The 18,451-nt window shown below is 55.6% G+C and overlaps 2 protein-coding genes across 2 annotated transcripts in view; one reads left to right on the top strand and one right to left on the bottom strand.

Annotated features, from left to right (window-relative positions):
* LOC149342008 (ecdysone receptor-like) overlaps positions 1-18,451 on the top strand; it is a 148,897-nt gene that overhangs the window by 88,880 nt on the left and 41,566 nt on the right. The window lies entirely within an intron of this gene.
* Positions 16,235-18,451, bottom strand: part of LOC149342009 (uncharacterized) — a 28,073-nt gene continuing 25,856 nt past the window's right edge. The window contains exon 2 of the mRNA XM_089544308.1: positions 16,235-18,400. Within this exon, the coding sequence (XP_089400434.1) occupies positions 17,214-17,525 (312 nt within the window). The 5' untranslated portion in view covers positions 17,526-18,400 and the 3' untranslated portion in view covers positions 16,235-17,213. The remainder of the gene's footprint in view (positions 18,401-18,451) is intronic.

Raw genomic sequence — 18,451 nt, 5'->3', positions numbered from 1 at the left:
CCAGCACTTGCGACTTCTGAGCACGCGCGTTGGAAAATCGACCGTTTCTGCTCCACTCGGAGCGCTATACGAAGTGGAGTTGAGCAACAGCTGCGCGTGTTCTCCGTTCTGCGTTTGGAAATTGCCTGCAAACTAGACGATTTGGGGAGGAGGTAAGGAAGAGGCAAGTTGTACGAAAAATGACGAATAAAGAAGAGGAGAAAGTGCGGCCTCAGGTCTGCTTGCCGTCTCTGCTAGTCGCTTCGCTAGTGCATTTCCCGGAATGCCTTCTGTTCTCAAAATTGTGCTAACGACAGGTCGGTCAGTCTAAACATGATAGTAAAACGTTTCACTTTTGATTCTATATTTGTCTCGAACTGGCGAGCTGACAGCTGCGTTTCAACTGTTTGTCTTCGTAAGCGTTGTCCTCCTCGCAGCGAATTGCATTCGTGCCCGCCCCGACAGACACCGCTGTGGCGTTATCTCTCTGTCCGCAGTGATATCTTCCGCTACTTGTATCTACGAGTGCATGGGAATGAGCGCCGGGTCGCAGCGGGCCGTGCGCAGCCAACTCTCGGCGACGCACCTGCGCGTTTCGGGGTGCAGCAGCGATAGAAAGGAGCGGCCCGTACGGAGGATGAAGCGTTCCCGCCGCAAAGTACCCGGGGTGGAGGGGGATCTATCTGGGTGCCTGTGGCCCGACCCTCTGCTCCTTCTTTTTTTTCCCCGCCGAGAATTCCGCAGGTGCTGCCCGAGTGTTACATCCAGCGCGCCGGCGGGAGCAGGTGGTTCTGTACGGCTGCTCGAGCTACCGCCATCCCCGCGTTTCGCTACCCCGCCGAGCATCGCTCGTTGTTGCTGGCCCGTCTTTAATAGGCGGCCTTCAGTTTCAGGGCGACGAACAAGACCCCGTTTCCTTGCGTGGACGCGTCAGAAGAAAAAGAATATTTCCGCGTGACCGCCGTGCCTCTTTGGGGAGAAAGGGGGCGCTCGCGTCGCTGAGCGGCGGCTGCTCTGCATTGCGCTGCGAGGCGCTGCTCTCGCCACTTCGTGTATCGCTCCCTCTGCATTGTGTCTGGTGCGATCATTGGCTGTAGCGCACTTCAGGCTTCGATTGTCTACGCGAGACATGTGTACCGATTAGATGGGCCCGCCTAGGGATCGATATGTTCTCCGATATGTTTCCTGCGGTTTGATAAAATTGTGCACCCTTACGCGAGCTTGAAGATCGCGTTTCGTGGGGAATACGCTGTGCGCTGTGCGATCAACGCTGGCTTTGATTGGAGCGACTTGGCCAGTTTTAGCCGAGGACAGTGTCTTAGGTAACAAGTTCTCCATACGCACTTCATATTTCAGTATGCTATCGTGGGCTGATATGAAGTCGGGTGCACTCGCTGAGTGCAGCACTTGGCGCGGACAGGAACAATGGGAGTTAGCTGCCTCCGCGGAGAAGGCTGGGTCACCGGCTCTCATCTTCGGACACCTCCGGAGAGGCACACCCTGTGAGAACGTAAACAAATGCAGGGGTGAGGGAGGGGCGTGGTTCTCACGGTCTGCGCTAGACGCCATCAATCAGTGGCTGCTCATCAATCTGGCGCTAGCGCTTCCCCCATTTTTCTCTCTCTCTCTCGCTTTGTGCCCCCCCCCCCCCCTTGTCTGTCGTCATGACGAATCGGGTGGCTCACTCGCATTGGCGCAGGTCATTTTAATCGCGCAGCGTTTTATTTTTTGGGTTATGTAAGATAATGACCATTCTTGGTAGGAGAGGTGACTGTCGCGGATTTGTTGTCGCTCCCCCCCCCAAAAAAAAAAAAAAATTGTGGTCGTGGAGAACGGATCAACCTTCGGTGTCTCCCTTGGGCGCTATTCAACTGCATCTTAACGTACTGCATGGGTGCCTCAACCTGCCTGGTTATTGTTTCGGAACGTAATGCTCCGCGCTGTGCGCAGTCGCGTTCGCAATCGCGTATCCTCTCCACAGCTCGCTGCCTTCGAGTCTTTTGCGCTTTTCATTTTGTCGGCGGTGCCCGGAGAAACGAGACCGCAGCCGAATGGAGAACGCTGGCGGCGGGGCCCCCGAAAAGCACCAGCGTTCCCGGCCATCGCTGCGTGGCCGGCTCGGAGAGGCTTGATGTGTTTTTCGGGTAGGGGGGGCATGGCCGTAGGGAGAGGAGGGGGCCCGCTTGCTTTTGTCGGCGCTACGGCTGCTGCTGCCGCCGCTGCAGCAGCAGCAGCAGCGTCGGAGGAGGGAGAGCGCCCGAGTCAAGGGCGATCGCGCCGGCCCCTCGCCCCTTTTTCAAGGGCAGCGTGCTGCTGCCGCTGCCTGCCTCGGGACCGGCTGTCGCGCGGCGGCCGAGAGGCCCCAAACTGGTTTTTCCACATGCCGCCGCCGCCGCTGCACGCCGCAGGAACAGGTGGAATCTCTGTGCCAACTCGTTTCTGCCCCGCTGCCGCAGCATCCTTTTGTCCGTGCGCCTTTCTGGCGGATGACGTGACTGGTTGCGTGGCTCTCCGGCGCAGCGGGCCGCCCTCCCCTCCACGCCCCTAGCGCTCTTTCGTTCGTCTGTCTTTCTCTCCACTCTGCTTTGCCCTCTTCCTCTGCATCGCTATGTGCTGCTTTAATTGGCGCTCGCTTTTCGGACGGGGGCGCACCGGGCAGAAGCAGCGCCTCGCAGGCTGTCGGTGCGCACGGCACGGATGGTGGAGGAGCAGTGCTCGCGAACTGCTGTGCTGGTAGTGGCGGCGATCCAGCGGCGCAGAGAGGAGCGCGCTTTCGTTCCTTCCCCTCTCCCCCCTCTGTCTAGAGGCGTTCGCAGTGTCGCATCACTAGTGTGACATGGGCGCAGCCTCCTCTCCGCCTCAAATTTCTTTTCGTTTTTTAGTTGCGCGGCTCTGTGTATTTTATGTAGCTTTCCTGCTCCCTCCTCCAATTTACTTTCCGTCGTGCTAAAGCGGCACCCCTCGTTCTCTTCTCCGTTGCTCTCCCCTCCCGCACAAGTTTTTCCTTTGCCTGTTTTTTCATTTTATTTGTTAGCTTGTTTCGCCGTGCTTATTTCTTTACTGCGGCGATCGCGTGCGCCGCTCCAGCAGTAGGGAGAGGAATGCGTGTTTGCCTTTAGCGTAGAGCAAACTCGGAGAGTGCCGGTGCGTCTGACGGAGAACTCGCCGTTGCCGTGCCATGTCCTCGGTTCTCGAGACATGCTCGGCGGTTGTGCCTATCGAGAGACCGGGATGTGTGTGTGGCGTGATTGCCGCGCCTGTTTGAGAGGCCTCTCTCGTGCTTCGTGTTGCGTTGTGGAGTCCGTCCTGAGGCTTCTTTGTCGGCTCGTGTCGAGTTTTTGAGTAGAGGACAGGTGCTGTACTTGTCTCACTTCTCGGCGGACACCGCAACCACGCCGTGATGGAAGGGAGGAAGGAGGGTATGAAAGAAAGAAGGAAGAGAGAAAGAGGCGCCGTTATGGAGGGATCCGGATAAATTTCGAACACCTGGTGCTCGTTAACGTGCACTGACATCGCCCAGCACACGGGCAACTTGCATTTCATCTCCGTCGAAACGCGGGCGCCGCGCCCGGTATTGAACCTTGCTCAAGAGCCGCGATGTTCAGGCTTCTCCTCACTGCTTTGGAGAAGCGCGGGGAAACTCGTGCTGGCGTCATTGTTGCTGAAATTTTAGATGTACGCTGCCTTCGCCCACATGCAGCCTTGCGTCGTGCGATGCCGCCAAACAGTACTTCGTGCACTTCACCCTCGGTGGCGCTGGTTTTCTTCCTTTAAGCACCCGTTTCTTCGCTGGAGTCGTAGCGCCGCCGTATGTACTATCAGCAAGAAATGAAACGCGAACAAGACAACTGAGACACGAACAGGAAAATGATAAGTTCCTAACAAGGGCAAGCTCAATTTCAGCTCAGGCTACAACAAATTCGAAGGCGCGAAGACTCTTCGCAAGAAGTGTTCGTCAAGCTCGCGTGTATTTTCTCTCCAGGAGCTAGTGTGTTGGTGTTTCCGTGCTGCAACCTCAGGTGTCTTGTTCGCTTTTCATTCGTTGCTGGTTGTACAGCCTTTGTCAGAAGTTTAGAGCCCAGGGAGTTTGCTTCTGGGCTGCATTGCTTTGCTCGTAATGCCACCTCAGCGTCCCAAATCTCCTGAAGGTAAGAAGATTCTTGGTCCTGCCCCCTCCGATGCGTAGGACTTCCACAAGTGCTGCAGGAGCGCCACAATAGTGCTTAGAAGCAAACCCCCTGGGCTCTAAACTTTTGACAAAGGCTGTACGTTACGTCATCAATATCAGGGCGCCAATGGGCATGCGCAGTGCAGTAACGCCGCTCCGGTAATTGTCCTGCGCATGCGCACTGGCTGCCCACTGTTCCTGTATCCCGCAAATGGATAGGGTCCCCCTATGCTAAAACTCCCCAATGACGACGTGTCGGGGCACTTATGCAGCAGAAATGCGCGTGACGCAAGGCTTGCTCTTGTAACTCCAATTGCATGCGAGACTCTTTCTTTTTTTTTTTTTTTAAGGCGATTTTACGACGTGGTATTATAGGTGCAGTGGTCACGAATTTCGGACCTCTTTCCACGCAGGCTGCCCGACAGTTGTGCTTTGCGCACTTGTGTAGTAGCACATTCTGCGAAAACGGCATGTTCGTTTTTAGCTCCTCATTGGAGTTATCTCCACAGATACGCGCGCGTTGTGGGGCTCATTAGCTCTGCGTGAAAGGGGCACAACTGCGTTTTCACATGTGTGTCGCGTCATCGCCTGTTTTGTACCTTAGCCCTGACACAGTACGAGCGAAACACCGCGCCCACGGTTGGGGTACGAGCTGTCTCAGCCCAAGGCCTCGCATTTGCAGGAATCACGAGCGATTATATCCCCGGCCTGTTCTTTCCTGCGGCGGCCAAACAAGCCGCGAAGAAATAGACGCAGTGAAATGTCGAGGTAAATAATATGAGAGAGCGACGCTTAGATGTCCTTGCGAGTTCGTTAAACCCTCGCACAGCCACCTAAGGACGCCCGCAAAGGGTAGCGTGATCTTAATCGCTTCTCTCCATCGCGCGTTTTCCCGCCCTCGTCGCCGGCTGCGCGTTCGCTTTCGTGAAGGGCGCTCGGTACGAGCGACCTGGCTCGGCTGTCTGGCCTTCACCGCTTGTTCCGGGGGAAACCCAGACGCGTGGCTCTCTGCTGGCTGGCATGGGACGCATGTCTTCCACGCATTCTGTGTGAACGACGAGGGTGGAAAAGGTCGCAAGGCTGCGCCTCATTCGAAGCTCAAATCTTTCCTCCCGAAGGCGTGCATGAGAGCTCTCTTACTGAACGAACGGATGAACTATCCTCACGGGACGCTTGCGAAGATCCTCCGCCCAGATTGGTCCAAAACTCTCAGGCTAGCCGACTGTCGCGCCACTCGCGGCAATAAGATGAACTGCCCATGGCGGCTGGAGAGAAACCACAGTGAAAACGCTCAATGCGTCACTTTTTGCTTTAGTGCACATCTCATTGGTGGCGCCACAGTCTGCGGTGGGTTTTAGAGGCTTGAGCGGGACATGTCGATGTGTTGCTGAACCCTAATTTAATAACTGGTATGATCAGATGCGGCTTCTGGCGCATTTCAGACGGCCATCCGGAGCATTGTTTTCTTTCTCCGCGAAACCGAACAGCATGTTCCAGTGGGCGATTCAGATTAAGATTCTGAATTTATTTGTTTATTTATTTGATTCCATAGTACGGACCTTGTGCAGGCCCAGGCAGGTTACCTCGACGTATATATTGCTCCTTTGAGGATTCGGAGCTACTCCGCATTGCCGATTGGAATGCGCCGTTATTATTAGCTTCGTGCTTATCTTGCCGCCTGAGCTCTCTTTCTGGAGGTTTATTCGTTGCTCCCTCAAAATGATCCCATTAACCCTCACACTAACTAACCCTCTGTTGATTTCAAGTGCGTATGTTTGCGTGTTTACGGGATCTGGCAGCGAGGTTATGCCGTCGGACGCTGGGTCGTGGGTTCCGATTTTCGCTCATTTCAGGGGCGTATTATGATGAAGGCAAAATACATAAGAGCCTGCGTACAGAGGTTTTGCCCGCGGGCAGAGTTGGCGAGGGAACAAACGCGGGTTAATTACATCTTAGTCGAAACTAAGCGGAAGAAATCGGGTTTGGGATAAGTGTTAATGGAAAATACCTAAATAATCTGCGATTCGCTGATGACATTGCCTTGCCAAGTCACTCAGGACATGAACTGCAGAGCATGATCAATGAGTTAGGCAGGCAGAGCAGAACGGTGGGTCTAACAATTAACATGCAGAAAACCAAAGCGAGGTGCTAAAAGTAGTAAGGGAATATGTCTACTTAAGGCAGGTAGTGTGAAGGCAAGATAACCGGTGGTCCTTAAGGGTAACGGAGTGGATTCCTAGAGTAGGCAAGCGTAGTAGGGGGCGGCAGAAAGTTAGGTGGGCGTTAACAAGCGAGGATACAGTGGCCACAGCTGGCAAAGGACAGGGTTAATTTGAGAGACATGGGAGAGGTCTTTATCCTGCAGTCGGCGTAGTCAGGCTGATGATGATGACCGCAGAGGTTTTGAGGCTTCGGCGTACATTGAGAACCCATGGGGGCCGAAATTAGTGCAAAACCCTTTTCTGCGAAGCTCGCAGCCCGGCTCTTGCTTCAACGCTTGGAATCTACGAATCTGCTTTTAGACGTCAAGTATTGTGAGACCTATAGTAGACAGCGCGGCTAGCTAATCTAAGGTCGTTTTGTTGTATCATTTTGTTTCGTTTTCTCTTGCTTCGGTCCCGCGTAACTGGTGTCGTCCGCCACGACTTACGTCACCGGGGAGCCATGATCAGTGACGAAGAATCGAAAGTTTCGTTATTGCAGTTCGTGGCGCTGTCGGGCGCCGATGGTTTTCCTGTAAACGTCGTTTTGCCACACTATTCCCCCGAAGTTCCTCGCTGCCGCCACCAGCATTCGACGACGGCAGAAGCGCGAGGTGTGGATGCAGTCGAAGCTCAGAAGCGGCCGCCCTCTTTCGTTGAAGTCGCGGGAGGAGAGGGCAGTATACCGGCGACGCAGTCGCGGAAGAGGTGGGCAAACGAGAGGGAAAGCGCCGCTGACGTCGCGCTCCCGGCCGTCTTTGTTCTCTCGAACCTTGTTTGGCGAAAGCGGTTTTACCGCCGCGCTGCTGCCGCCGAGTGCTTCGGCCGCCCAGCGCCGGATGGCGCTGCGTCCCGACAAGCGCTGCAAGCGCTATGGCGCGGACGTCGAAGCACCCTGACAAGAGCGCGGTTCCCGGAGGCGCGATGTTCGAACGCACTGCCGTCAGTTCGTCGAGGCATGTTTGAGCGCCGAAGAAATAAGTTAGCTGGCTTTCACAAAGGATGAATAGACTCGTTTTCGGTACCTTTATCATGTCCGTCTGGTCAACGAGCTCTGCGTTTCTTTTTTTTTTTTCACTCCAGAGTCTGGCGCATTGTTTAGCGAACACCGTTGCGATGTTAGGTGGGAGCTAACCGGATGGGAACATCCCAATTTTTAGCGAATATTTTCGGTCCGTAAAAAGGACAGTTTTCATCCTATGTAGAGGCCCGAGAGCTGGACGCGTTTAGATTTCTCGTGGAACTTAACGCCGGCGGCGAACCACCGTGGCTTTCATGTTGTCGTCGCAGGTCATCTGGGGAGTACTTGTTAATACAGGGATTGTGGTGGATCCAGGGGTAGGAAACTCCGGATAGTTTCGGTTTCAACTACTTCAGCGCACCTGGTGACTGGAGGTGAATTGATACTTAAGATTGAATGATTTTTGCCCACCCCGAGTGGTCTGATCGACGGAGATACGAAGGTATCTCGTGATTCGAATCCGGCTCGTGGTGGAAGTTTTTTTTTTTTTTTTTTTTCTGCCGGATGCGGTTGTCATGAAGACGATACGGCACTCTGGTTTACTTCACTTCGGCCGCTACGGGAGATATTGGCGCTGACGTCTGTACAGTGGACAACGGTATATGTGGAAGTTTCCGATCCCTGGCGGCGCTTCACTGTTCTCGCCCTTAACAGCGTCGTGCTGATGACGTCATACGTGCATTAGCATTTCGTTCATCGCCCTGGAATTGCGAGCGCTCATTTTGTTGTCAGTTTGGAGCATAACTGTGTGCCGCCCCCGGTCGACGAGTGTACGGCGTCCATGGACAACGGCACGGGCTTTCGGCGAGGGCCACCCGTCGTCGCCGTGGTTGGTGGTGTTTGCCAGAAGGAACGGGGCCGACTTGGCGGCGATGAGTCACGTGCCGCGGTCGCAGATGTGGGCGCCGCGACGCGAGGGGCCCTTCACCGCACTCATTACGCTGCCTGCGATTACCGGACCAGACACAACACGCGCGTTCCACTGGCGCTGTGCTGCGCTGCGAGGGAGGGGCCTCGCCCCCTTCTCGGAAAACCCCGGCGGTCGCCAAACGCCGCCGCAGGCCGGTGCCTCCGCTTTGGGCGCGGCGCCATCACTTCGAAATTAGGAACCACGTGCAAGGCACTTGACAAGCGATGTACTGCACTCTAAGCAAGAACGACTGAAAGTGGCGCAGAAGTGAGTAGGGCCTTTAGGATAGGGTCCCCCGTTATAAATCTCCCCATTCTGTGAGGAGTAACCATTAGTCCATCAATGAAGCAACCATTACTCCCTCAGACACTACGTTCCAGAGGGAACACGAGCGCAGTAGTCTCCGCACGCATTAACCGAAGACTGTGTCAGGAGTGAGCGATGCATTTAGTCCCATTTTACTCAGTTTTGGCCTGTCGAGTGCATGGAAGAAATGTGACCAAGAAGAGGTCGATATAGTACCTCGTTACAACGAAGTTGGAGGCCGGCGATTACTTCGTTATAGCCGTAGTTTTTTTATAGCCCGTATTAACCGAGCTTCCAAGGGGAATCGTTATTTCTTCGTTATATCCATTATTTTGTTATAAAACGTTTCATTATGACGAGGTTCGACTGTACTAAAGGGAAAAAGAAGGCTGGTCTGTTGGCTGTAGCACGCGCTTGTCAACTTTCTAGCGTGCCTGACATGGACTCGCTGGTGCGACATGCCTTAGGACCGGCGAGGGCGGCGCTACTGTCAGTTCCCAAGCATGTCACATCAGCTGCCCTTGCTCAGAGTTGTTCCTGGCCCGACTTTCTAGCACGGTGCTAGTCTTGTGTGTGTGCATTTCGTTGTCCGTGTCCTCCCGCGCTGGTCAGTTATGAATCATGTTGCGCTTGTGGCCCTGGTTAGAGTTGTTCTCGCCCTTGGCGCTAGGTTTTGCGTTGGGACAAAAGGAAGGTCGCTGCTTAACGGGAAGGGGGGGGGGGGCTTTCGTCTGCGGCCTCTGCCCGAGGTGCCCTATTCTTTGGCCCGCGTCTAAGCGTTGCTATAGGTAGCGGTGTGTGAGAGCGCGGCGGTAAGTGGGCAGCGATTTCCTCTGTGTATGCCTGTGTGCTCGGTGTGGCGGCTTGTGGCGTTCGGTAAACGGCGCGTCTGTTAATGAGTGGGTCAACTAGTCAAGTCTGTTCTCGCTTTCCTTTCCCTCTCAGTCGTGACCGTTTCGTGTCGCGTTTCCTTACTACAGCACTATAGTGCTTGCTGCGCATAACGCACGGTGGGCAGAACGACGAGTGCGTCGCGGGCGCGTGCAGCCTCTCTTCCTCACCTTCTTAAGCGGAAGAGGAGGAGGAGGCAAAAAAGTGCATACTGCGCCGTAGTCGGTCTCCCGTTAGTGCTCTTGCAGACTTCCGGTGTATGTGTGTGCGCGTGTCTGCTTGGAAGGAAGAGAAAAAAAAAGAAAGCAAGCTAATAGGAAGGACGACGCATGACCGGGAGCTCATTAAAAGCAGGCCTGGGAGTGTAACCGCAAAATGGGTGGAGGAGCGGGCATGCATGTGCGCTAAGGGGAGCAGCGGGGAGGTTGGAGGGGCGGGGTGGAGGATGTCGGCGATCCACCGCTTCCACCAACCCTTTCGTTGGTGTAGAACGCGAAGCGAAACAGCAGCGGAGGAGGATTATACAACCGGCATTGCAGAGGAGAGAGAGTGAGAAAGGGAGGAGGGGTGTTGCGTGGCTCGTGCAAGCACGAACATAACCAGCCACTCCGAGGCCCAGACGGTTTTGAGGGTGATGGAGGAAGGGGAACCCGGGATGAAAAGGGGGGGGGGGGGGGGGAGGCTGCTGTGGGTGAGAAGGGAGGGCTCCGTCCGTGCGGCTCTGCGGCCTCCTAACTGCTTGACTTCTTTTTCTTTGCCACGCTCTGCTGTTATCGTGCTGCTGCTGCTGGTGGTGTTGTTGCTCGCGCGGCGATGCTTCCTTTGGAGGTTCTTGCTCTGCTTCTTCCCCCGCCTGAGCGGCGGCGGAGCCAGTTGGCCCGGTTGTCTTCTCGGGGGCGCGAATTGCGGCGGCCCAACCGTGAACGCGGCCCTGTCTGCGGGCCAGTTCACGGGGGCCGCCGCGCGTAACCTTGTTAACGCGCTAGCAGAACAGTTTTGCGTTCGCGCCCGGGCTCCGTATGGGACGGCGGTGACGAAGTCCTCCGGCTAAAGTGCTCCCGGACTCTGGAAGAAACCGCGCGGTTGTACCCCATTTTTTTTTTCGTTTCGTTCGCACATCCGGGATTAGCCTTCGGAAGACCGGAAATAATTTTCCAGTGTCACACGATCGGCTGTGTTTCAGGATGGTCGGGCCCGGCAATGGTTTCGTTACTTCGTGGAGGCAGATGACCTTTACGTCACTGGCATTAGGAAAACAGTAAGCCGAAACCACACGACTGCTCGGAGAGCATCCGTTGTTCCTCGCATGTTCTCCCGCAATGTTTCGCATTCCCATTCGCATTTAACCTATACGCAGTGACCTCTTCTTCCCTCGCTTTGCTTTCTCGTTGTTGTTTTTTTTGGGCCTCGGTATCCGGGGTGGTGGTGGTTGTGCCGGGAGAGAGAAAGGTCAATGCCTGGTGACCCTGTTACCTCGTCGCCCGTCTTGACCATCTGCTGTTAGTGGCCGCTGCGGGCACGCCGTGCGTGAGCCCGCGACGCAGACACCAGCCGGAGGCTCAGTCGCGGGTCGTTGTCGCCTGGCGAGGGACGCAGAGAGGGAGTGCGCGGAGAGGCATACCCGCTGCCCGAGCGAGACGGTCACGGGAAAGCAGCCGGACGAAGGACAACATCCGGCTCGGGCCGTGTCGTGACGAGAGAAGAGATGAAGGGGGGGAGGGGGTAGGGTGCTGTCATAGTAGGTCCGCGCATCCCCGACGTCTTGGCAGCGTCGTTGTGCACTCTTCCTTCTGTCGCTCGCATCGGACGTGGAGGAACCGAGGCGTGTTCATTGTAATGCGATACGGTTATCTGGCCCTTGTTTTCTCGCCGGTGATGTGTGTGCGTGTGTGTTTGCGTGCCGCAGGGGATGTCGCCGAATATATCGCCCGCACGTTTTTATCCACGTTTGCTGCGGGCAGGGGAAAAAGAGATATGGGCAAACAGAACAAAGTGAGGGTTGAAGCGAAAGGTATTTCGTGTCTGCTTCGCGGGTTGGCGAGAGTGCGTAGTCGATAAGGCGAAGGAAAATTTCGGTCGGCTTGACGGGAGAAATTGAATACAGAACAGCGTGCCTGGAAAATTCGCTCGGCTGCCCTTCGCCCAGTGTGTACTGGTTTGTTCAGGGCGTGCATCGACGTGGCAAACCTGGAATTGTCGGGGAAATTTTGTGCACCTGGAGGGAATCGACAGGGATGTAGCGTCAAAAAGCCGGCAGAATCAGGGAAATGGTTGAAATTAAAGGGTCACTGGACAGATAGAAGGTGGCCTCTGTCGACAGGTTACCGCTTTCTGATCACAACGACGAACGCTCTCATTGAAAGCGGAGCTTTTATATGCTGCAAAAGACAAAGACAAAAACGAATAACAAATACAGGTGTCGCCATCTCTGGCCGATTTCACAAGTGAAATACGTGTGCGAACAACGATCTTTTCAATTCGGATCCCGGATGCTACGCTACACCGCCATCCACTTCGAAACGGCGGCAACCAGTGCTTTTCCGTAAGAGCGTCACCTGTTTGAATCGACTGGCGGGAAGATTTTTAAAACCAAATTTCTCGGCGGTAAATGAGTCTTTTGGTGCCGTACAAACGTCATAATAGCCAGATAATCGTACGGAGAACAATAATTGGATGGAGGAAATCCTCGGTGTCACATTAACACGGGTTTTTGGCGTAAATTTCGGCGGTATACAACGAGCACTGAGCACGGTATCCGTGCCCATCGGCGTGGCATCTTTTTGCGTCGCGCGTGCGAAAATAGTTGGCATAAAAATCGTTGTTCTGGAAACATGGCTCCGGGGTATACGCCGAACTCGGAGCCCTCGCCGAAACGGAAACAAATATAGGCTAGTTGCCTCATGGTTCGAACTTCGAGCACAAGGTTACACATGTTGTGGAAATGATGTTGTCCTTGTTCCGCAGCAATTTATGTATAGTCAGTCTTTTTATCGCTATTTTGTGTAGGCACATTGCTTATTTAATTTAAACTAACGGTTTTGATATCTGAACTTCATGTGGTTACTCGATTCTATTTGCAGCCAGATTTTATTACTCTCATCCGCTTCAGAACCGAAAATTTGCTATTGGCACACACTGGTAAGGTCTGATGCTGAGGAGGAAAAGCCTTTGATAAAAACATGAAAGGGAAGCAGGGAAGCAACAGTTGCTGCATAATTCGGATTGAAGACGGGCTACCGTCAGGAGAAAATGAGCTGCCTTAAATAAGCAGGATTTTAAGGTTTGTTCTCATAACGGTGCTCAGTTTCCATAAACTTTTTTTTTTGTTGCTGTAACTGGATTATGTTTATATCGAGCAATATCATATATTGATCATGACCACTCCATTTTTTCCATCTTTTTTTTTTTAATGGTCAGTGAAATTGTCACGGAAAACATCTCAAGGTCGGAGAAATTGCAAAGAGTAGCTTGCTAGAGGCCCTGTTTGTTTGAATGCTGTGCGGTGTCTTCTTGGTGCTGAATATGAACACGGCACGATCGTATCTGAATACTTTGTGTTAATTTTCAATGCGTAACTTCACCTTACTTCAGGCTTCCCATCCCGAAAACGTATCAGAATCGTCTTAGTTTTGTGATGCGGAGCCCTGGTCTCAGTACGACATTCTGGGCGCAGTTCTCTTGCAGGTCGATGAAGTCTACTTCCGCAATGCCCAGCCGAACGCACCGACATTTTCTCGCGCTCTCAGTGCGTGGGTCAGTTTCCTAACATTCATTGGCGAAAACTCAACGAAAAGGTCGAAACCAACCCGCAAGTCGATCTTTGCAGTGTCCACAAAGGGGAGAACTGTCGTCTGGTGCCAGTAACATCTCGCGAATAGTCCTAATCTGTTCGCTTAGACGAGGAATGCGGAGCTAAACGGTGTCTGTAAGGTCCGTATTTTATGCTCCGTTCTGGATACCCCCCTTCCGATGACACTCAGTTAGAAGTAGCAGAGGTATGCCGCTTTTGCTCTTCTCCTGGAACCAACCCCACTGACAGAATAAACTTTAATCCTTAATGAAATTCATTTGACTGCTGAAATGGCCTCTTTGGCATTTAGATCTAGCTTGGCGTTGCAGGTGGTTCCTGCTGCTGACGCATGCAAAGCCGCGGCAGTCTAAGGTCGAAATTTTAGTGGCTGAGTTTCCGCATCTGATCCCCTCATAAGGAAAATGCTTGGCTTACCGCTTTTATCGTCGGTTCGTTGCTCCAATGTTCGCTCGCGGTTCTCTCAAACTCCTGTCTGAACACCAGGAGGAGCGACTTCAGCTGTCGCCTCCACCGCTTGGTAGTTTATCCCGTATATCGATTTGAAGATCATCGTATAGCCGTCACAACTCACTCACATTTGCATCAACGAGCTCTTGCATGTCGTCCTGTGTCAGCGCCGTCTGGTTCGTAGTCTCTTCTTTCGAAGGTCGATTTTTGGCAGCATCCGCCGTTGCTTGGAACCCCAGCTTTTCCGCACAGCGATGACTTGATATAGTCGAAACGGATGGTGTGTGAGAAGGCCGTGGGTTGGTGTGGCTAGCTGTTCCGAATTTCTCCCCGAGTGGTTGCCAGTTTTTTTTTTTCTTTCTTCTGCTGTGGAAATTCAGTTGCTCCAACTTCGAAGCATCTGAAGCACGCCCGGTCGTTGCCAGAATGATCGGATTTGTTTCTCTGGTTTGTCTGATGGGGCAGGTTTCGTCATGCTCTTTAGACGTTCGAGGTACGTGGCGATTTTTTCGTCCTCTTCGGGAAAGTTCTCATTTAACCCTCCGCCTCTTTTCTCGTCTTGTGAGCCTTGGTGGCTGCATGAACCTCGCTTACGTAGTTGTAGACGTTCGATCTCACCTGTGCGATGTTGAGCGCTTCCTTCGTTGGCCAAGATCTCGTCGGCTTCCGTGACGATGTGCGTCGCTTGCGTGTGGGTGACTTTCCCTTTCTTCTTCAGCACGTCCGTGGCTGTCGTTAAAACTCTCGATGGTCTTGAAAATCCGTTCCTAGTTTCGGCACCATTAAATGTATTGCGCTGGGAATCACTTGGTCGTCTAAAATTTAACTGAATTGATTTTTTAGTCAGGTATACAAAACGATCAAAGCAACTGGAACACGTCTGGTCCGAGCGTTCGAGCAGTGAGACAGGAGAGATGCTCGTCGGTGGCGCCGTCGAGTCGTTGCGGCCTTCCCTAGACCTTTCTCGCTTCCTTGCGGACCCTCGCGCTTCCCGGTACGCCTTTGTTGTGGGTGCTCGTCGGCCCCTTCCCGTGGGGTGGGGGTCATTGCACTGAAGATGACCGCCGGGGGCATCTTCTGAACACGCGTCTTGCACTGCCCTCACGAAGCACTGTAGCTGTTCAGTGTGCTTCGTGTCGTCGTGCTTCGAGCACTGTTGAAGCTGGTTCTCTTCTAAGATGCTGAGGCTTTACAGTGGACCGTTGTGCCATTTGCTGCTCGCATCACAGGCGTACGTGTTCTAGGTTTGCTAAACTATTTGAAGAAAGGGTGAGCAGCTGTACGCCTCGCTGGTCTTCCCTGCTGTGACGAACGTTTACTGCCACCGGGCTGGTACAGCTAGAACCGCACGCCTGCACCGCCGCTGTTTAGTGCCTCTCCCATCTCTGTGTGCAGTACGTCGGGGGGGGGGGGGGGGGGGGGGGGGGGGGGGGAAGAAAGATAGAAAATGGGCCGTCTGCGGTGCGAAGTCGGAAGCGCTTATTATGTAAAAATGCATTGATCTACAGTGGGATGTTCTCATTCAAGCGTTTCGTGCAGTTGAAAGCTAATTTTCGTAGTTACTTTACTTTCCTTTACGCTAACTTGTGTCGATGATTTGGTACGCAGGCATTGTTCATGTCGCGCATTAGGCCTAACGCCGCTAGGTTTTAGGAAAGTCCGCGTTCGCTATAGTGGTCCGCGGCAGCGCTGTCCCTGACTCCGCATCCGACACCCGCGGTCCTGCTGCAACGGCGCCGCAGTGGATGCAGACTGACTGGCTCGGCCTTCATAAAACGTCTGCGCTTGAATGCGGCGTGGCAGCACCTTCGCGTGTGCTGCGGGACCGGCAGCGCGACCGTGGAGGAGAAGCGCTCCGCGTGCGGCTGCAAAGCACGTCGCTTCTCGGCGGCAGCCGGATGCGTGTACGCGCACGTAGCAGCAGTGCACTCGCATAGTACGCTCCTCTCCCTCACTCAGCTCGCCGTCGGTGCGTGCTGTTCTGCGGCGGAAGTGGGAATGCCGACGCTCGCGTTTTGAGAATAAACATGGCGGCCTCGTGGTAGTGCGCGCGCGATCTGGGCTCCGGCGGCGCGCCAAGTTTTCTTGGTCGCGTCGGATGGGGGGGGGGGGGGGGAGGCGCAGGTTCCCCCGTGGCGTTGCCGGCGTCGGAAACGCTGCTGGCAGGGAGGAAGCCGGGGGCGAGGGTGGCGGCGGCGGCTGCGCCACGGAAGGCTGCGCCCGGCGCGCGGCGAAAGTGCTCGCTCGGGCCAAACCGGCTCGGCCAGTGTGAAAGTCCGCGTTCAAGGTGAACCGTTCGTTGACCGGCTGCCTGCCTGCCTGCCTGCCGCCGCTGCTGCTGCTGCAGGCCAAAGGGGTGGGCCACGCTTTCCGGCGCCCCCCTCCTTCCCCGCCATCTCGGCGGTGAAGGACCCCTGCGGCGAAAGCGGCATCTCTGGCCGCGTCGTCGTCTTCTTTCTCAGCGACGGCCCCACATTTCCTGCGACCAAGACGCGCCGGGGCCCCTCGGAAGAGAAAAAGAAGAGCGAGGGAGGAGGAAGAAAAACACGGCGGCCGAGGCCTCGCTCGGTAATCGGGCCAGCGAGAGCTGCTGCCGCCGCTGCGCCGGTGACGAAATCGACGCGGCCGAGCGCATTAGTAGTGGCACGGCGACCTGTCGCGCTCGGCGAATGCCATACGGCACACTGGCAGCGCTAGCTGGTTGCGCCACCATTAAGTGCGCGGTAATGACTGAGCGAGCAACGCTGGGTACTGGAGCTGTGCGCTGCGGAGCTCGCAGCGCGACAGAAACGGAAGTGCCGCCGTTAAGAAGTAGGGCTCTGGGGTTGTGTCCGTTGCATTGCCTTCAGGAGATGAGCTATGTCTCCACGCATCCAGGGCCAATAGCGTCCACGGCTTTTATGTACACGTTGCTCGGTCGGCCTTGCTTACAGTGAGTTCGCGGATGCTTGACAAAGTGCAGAAAACTGTTCCAGGGGAGGGATTGTTTGGGACCAAAGAAAAGCGTGATTAGAAAAAAAAAATTACGTACTGTCACCCTTTTCCTGCACACTAAACGAAACGGGGCCCAAAGTGGAGAAACGCTTTCCATCTCACTGCAATGACCGTCATTCAGCCTCGGGCCGCGACCCTCGGCTCGGACGGTACACGACGCAGTTTTGGACTGTCAAAGTCGCGAAACAAGTGCGGCAGCGCCGTGCCTTCCGCGCGCAGCTCGCGGGAGCGATTTGAGGGGCGCGCCATTGATCCTGCGCCGGCTGCGAGCGCGGCGGCGGTCGCCTCCCCCCCCCTCTCCGTCGGCGCAGCGAGCGGAGCGCCCCGCACGGCGGCCGACCTTGAACGCCGGCTCTGTTTGGGACCAACTCGTCCGCCGCTGGTGGTGGCAACGTCCAGGCGCTGCCGGTCCTCGCTCCCTGTCGGTCGGACCCCTCGGTGCGGAAGCGGCGTCCGTCGTGCGCTTGTTGTTGCGTGTGCCGGAGTTATGCGCCATGGAGGACGCCGCCGGCTGACCGATCTCGCCGCCGCCTGTGGTGGTGGTTCTGGTGCCGCCGTCGGACGGGAGGCAGCGCCGTGGCGTGGGTGGCGCGGCCCGAGGCCAGGCTGGCGAGCCCCCGACGCAAGAAGGGGGGCCCCCCGCCCCCTTCCGGGGGCGCGGCCCCCAGGGGAGCCTCGGCTGCGGCTCCCCGAAAGCGGGCCCTGCCCCCCGAAGACAGCTCGCCCGAGGTGAGCTCCAGCAGCCCGGCCAAGGGCCGGCCCGTGAGCCCCGTGCCCTCGCTGGGCGGATCGGACATCGCCGACGTGGACCTCGACTTCTGGGACCTGGATATCAACAATGAGTCCACTAGCTCAGGTATAGCCTCGCTCTCGCCAACCGGTGAGGAGCACTTGTATAAAGGCAGTGGCTTTGGTGCCGCGGCGTGGCTAGCGCGCGCCTCCCACTGTCCCGCGTTGTTTGGTCTGACAACGGAGGCCAGTGGCGCGTTGTGTATACACTCTGCCTCTCCGTTGCATCACAGTCGGTGACCGCGGCAACAGCTTAGGATGAGTTCTCCGCTGAGCATGACGTAGCAGTCCCTCTCCAGAGGTGTCCGTGCTGCCGTGAACGCGGCGACGCACGTCGTCGCCGTGGCGCGTGTTGTGGTCGGCCGCGGCGCTTATCGTCAGCCCGCCGCGTTGGTGGCGATAGCGCGCTCTGCTGCTGCGAGATGGGGCGGCACACTGCAGTGCTGCTCGTTCAGGAAGGCGCCCCGGGAGAGCCTCCTCCTCCTCCCTCGTCCTCGCGGCCCAGTGCTGATTAGGAACGGTGCTCTCGACGCAGTTCCCGGGTGCTCACGCGCATAGCGACAGATTGGAGCTCTTCTGGGGCACCTTGACCGTCGCCTTTCTCGTCGGCGCTCCACTGCCGCCTCCGGTCTTCTCCTCCCTTTCTTGCCTCGCATTACGGCGGCCATATCTGTCTGCACTAAACGGCAACGCGTCCTGTGAACGTCAGCAGCGGTTGTTAATGGCAACTTACGTTCGTAGATGCGTGGAACTTCGCCGCCACGTTCGTCCGCGTTGAGGGCCGTGTGTTCGTTCTCTCCCCTGTCTTGGTATCATTCGTGTCTTGCGGTGTTCTCTGTACGGGTTTTCGCATGTCTGCGCCGCTACGTGTCTCTGTGTCACCCTGCGCAAAGGGAAGGCTACATCATCATCATCATCACAGCCTCTCGAAGCG

The sequence above is a fragment of the Amblyomma mixtum genome, chromosome 5 (genome assembly GCF_055824585.1).
Source record: "Amblyomma mixtum isolate Tamu chromosome 5, ASM5582458v1, whole genome shotgun sequence".
In the NCBI taxonomy this organism is placed as follows: Eukaryota; Metazoa; Arthropoda; class Arachnida; order Ixodida; family Ixodidae; genus Amblyomma; species Amblyomma mixtum.
This window is presented reverse-complemented; position numbering and strand designations above follow the sequence as displayed.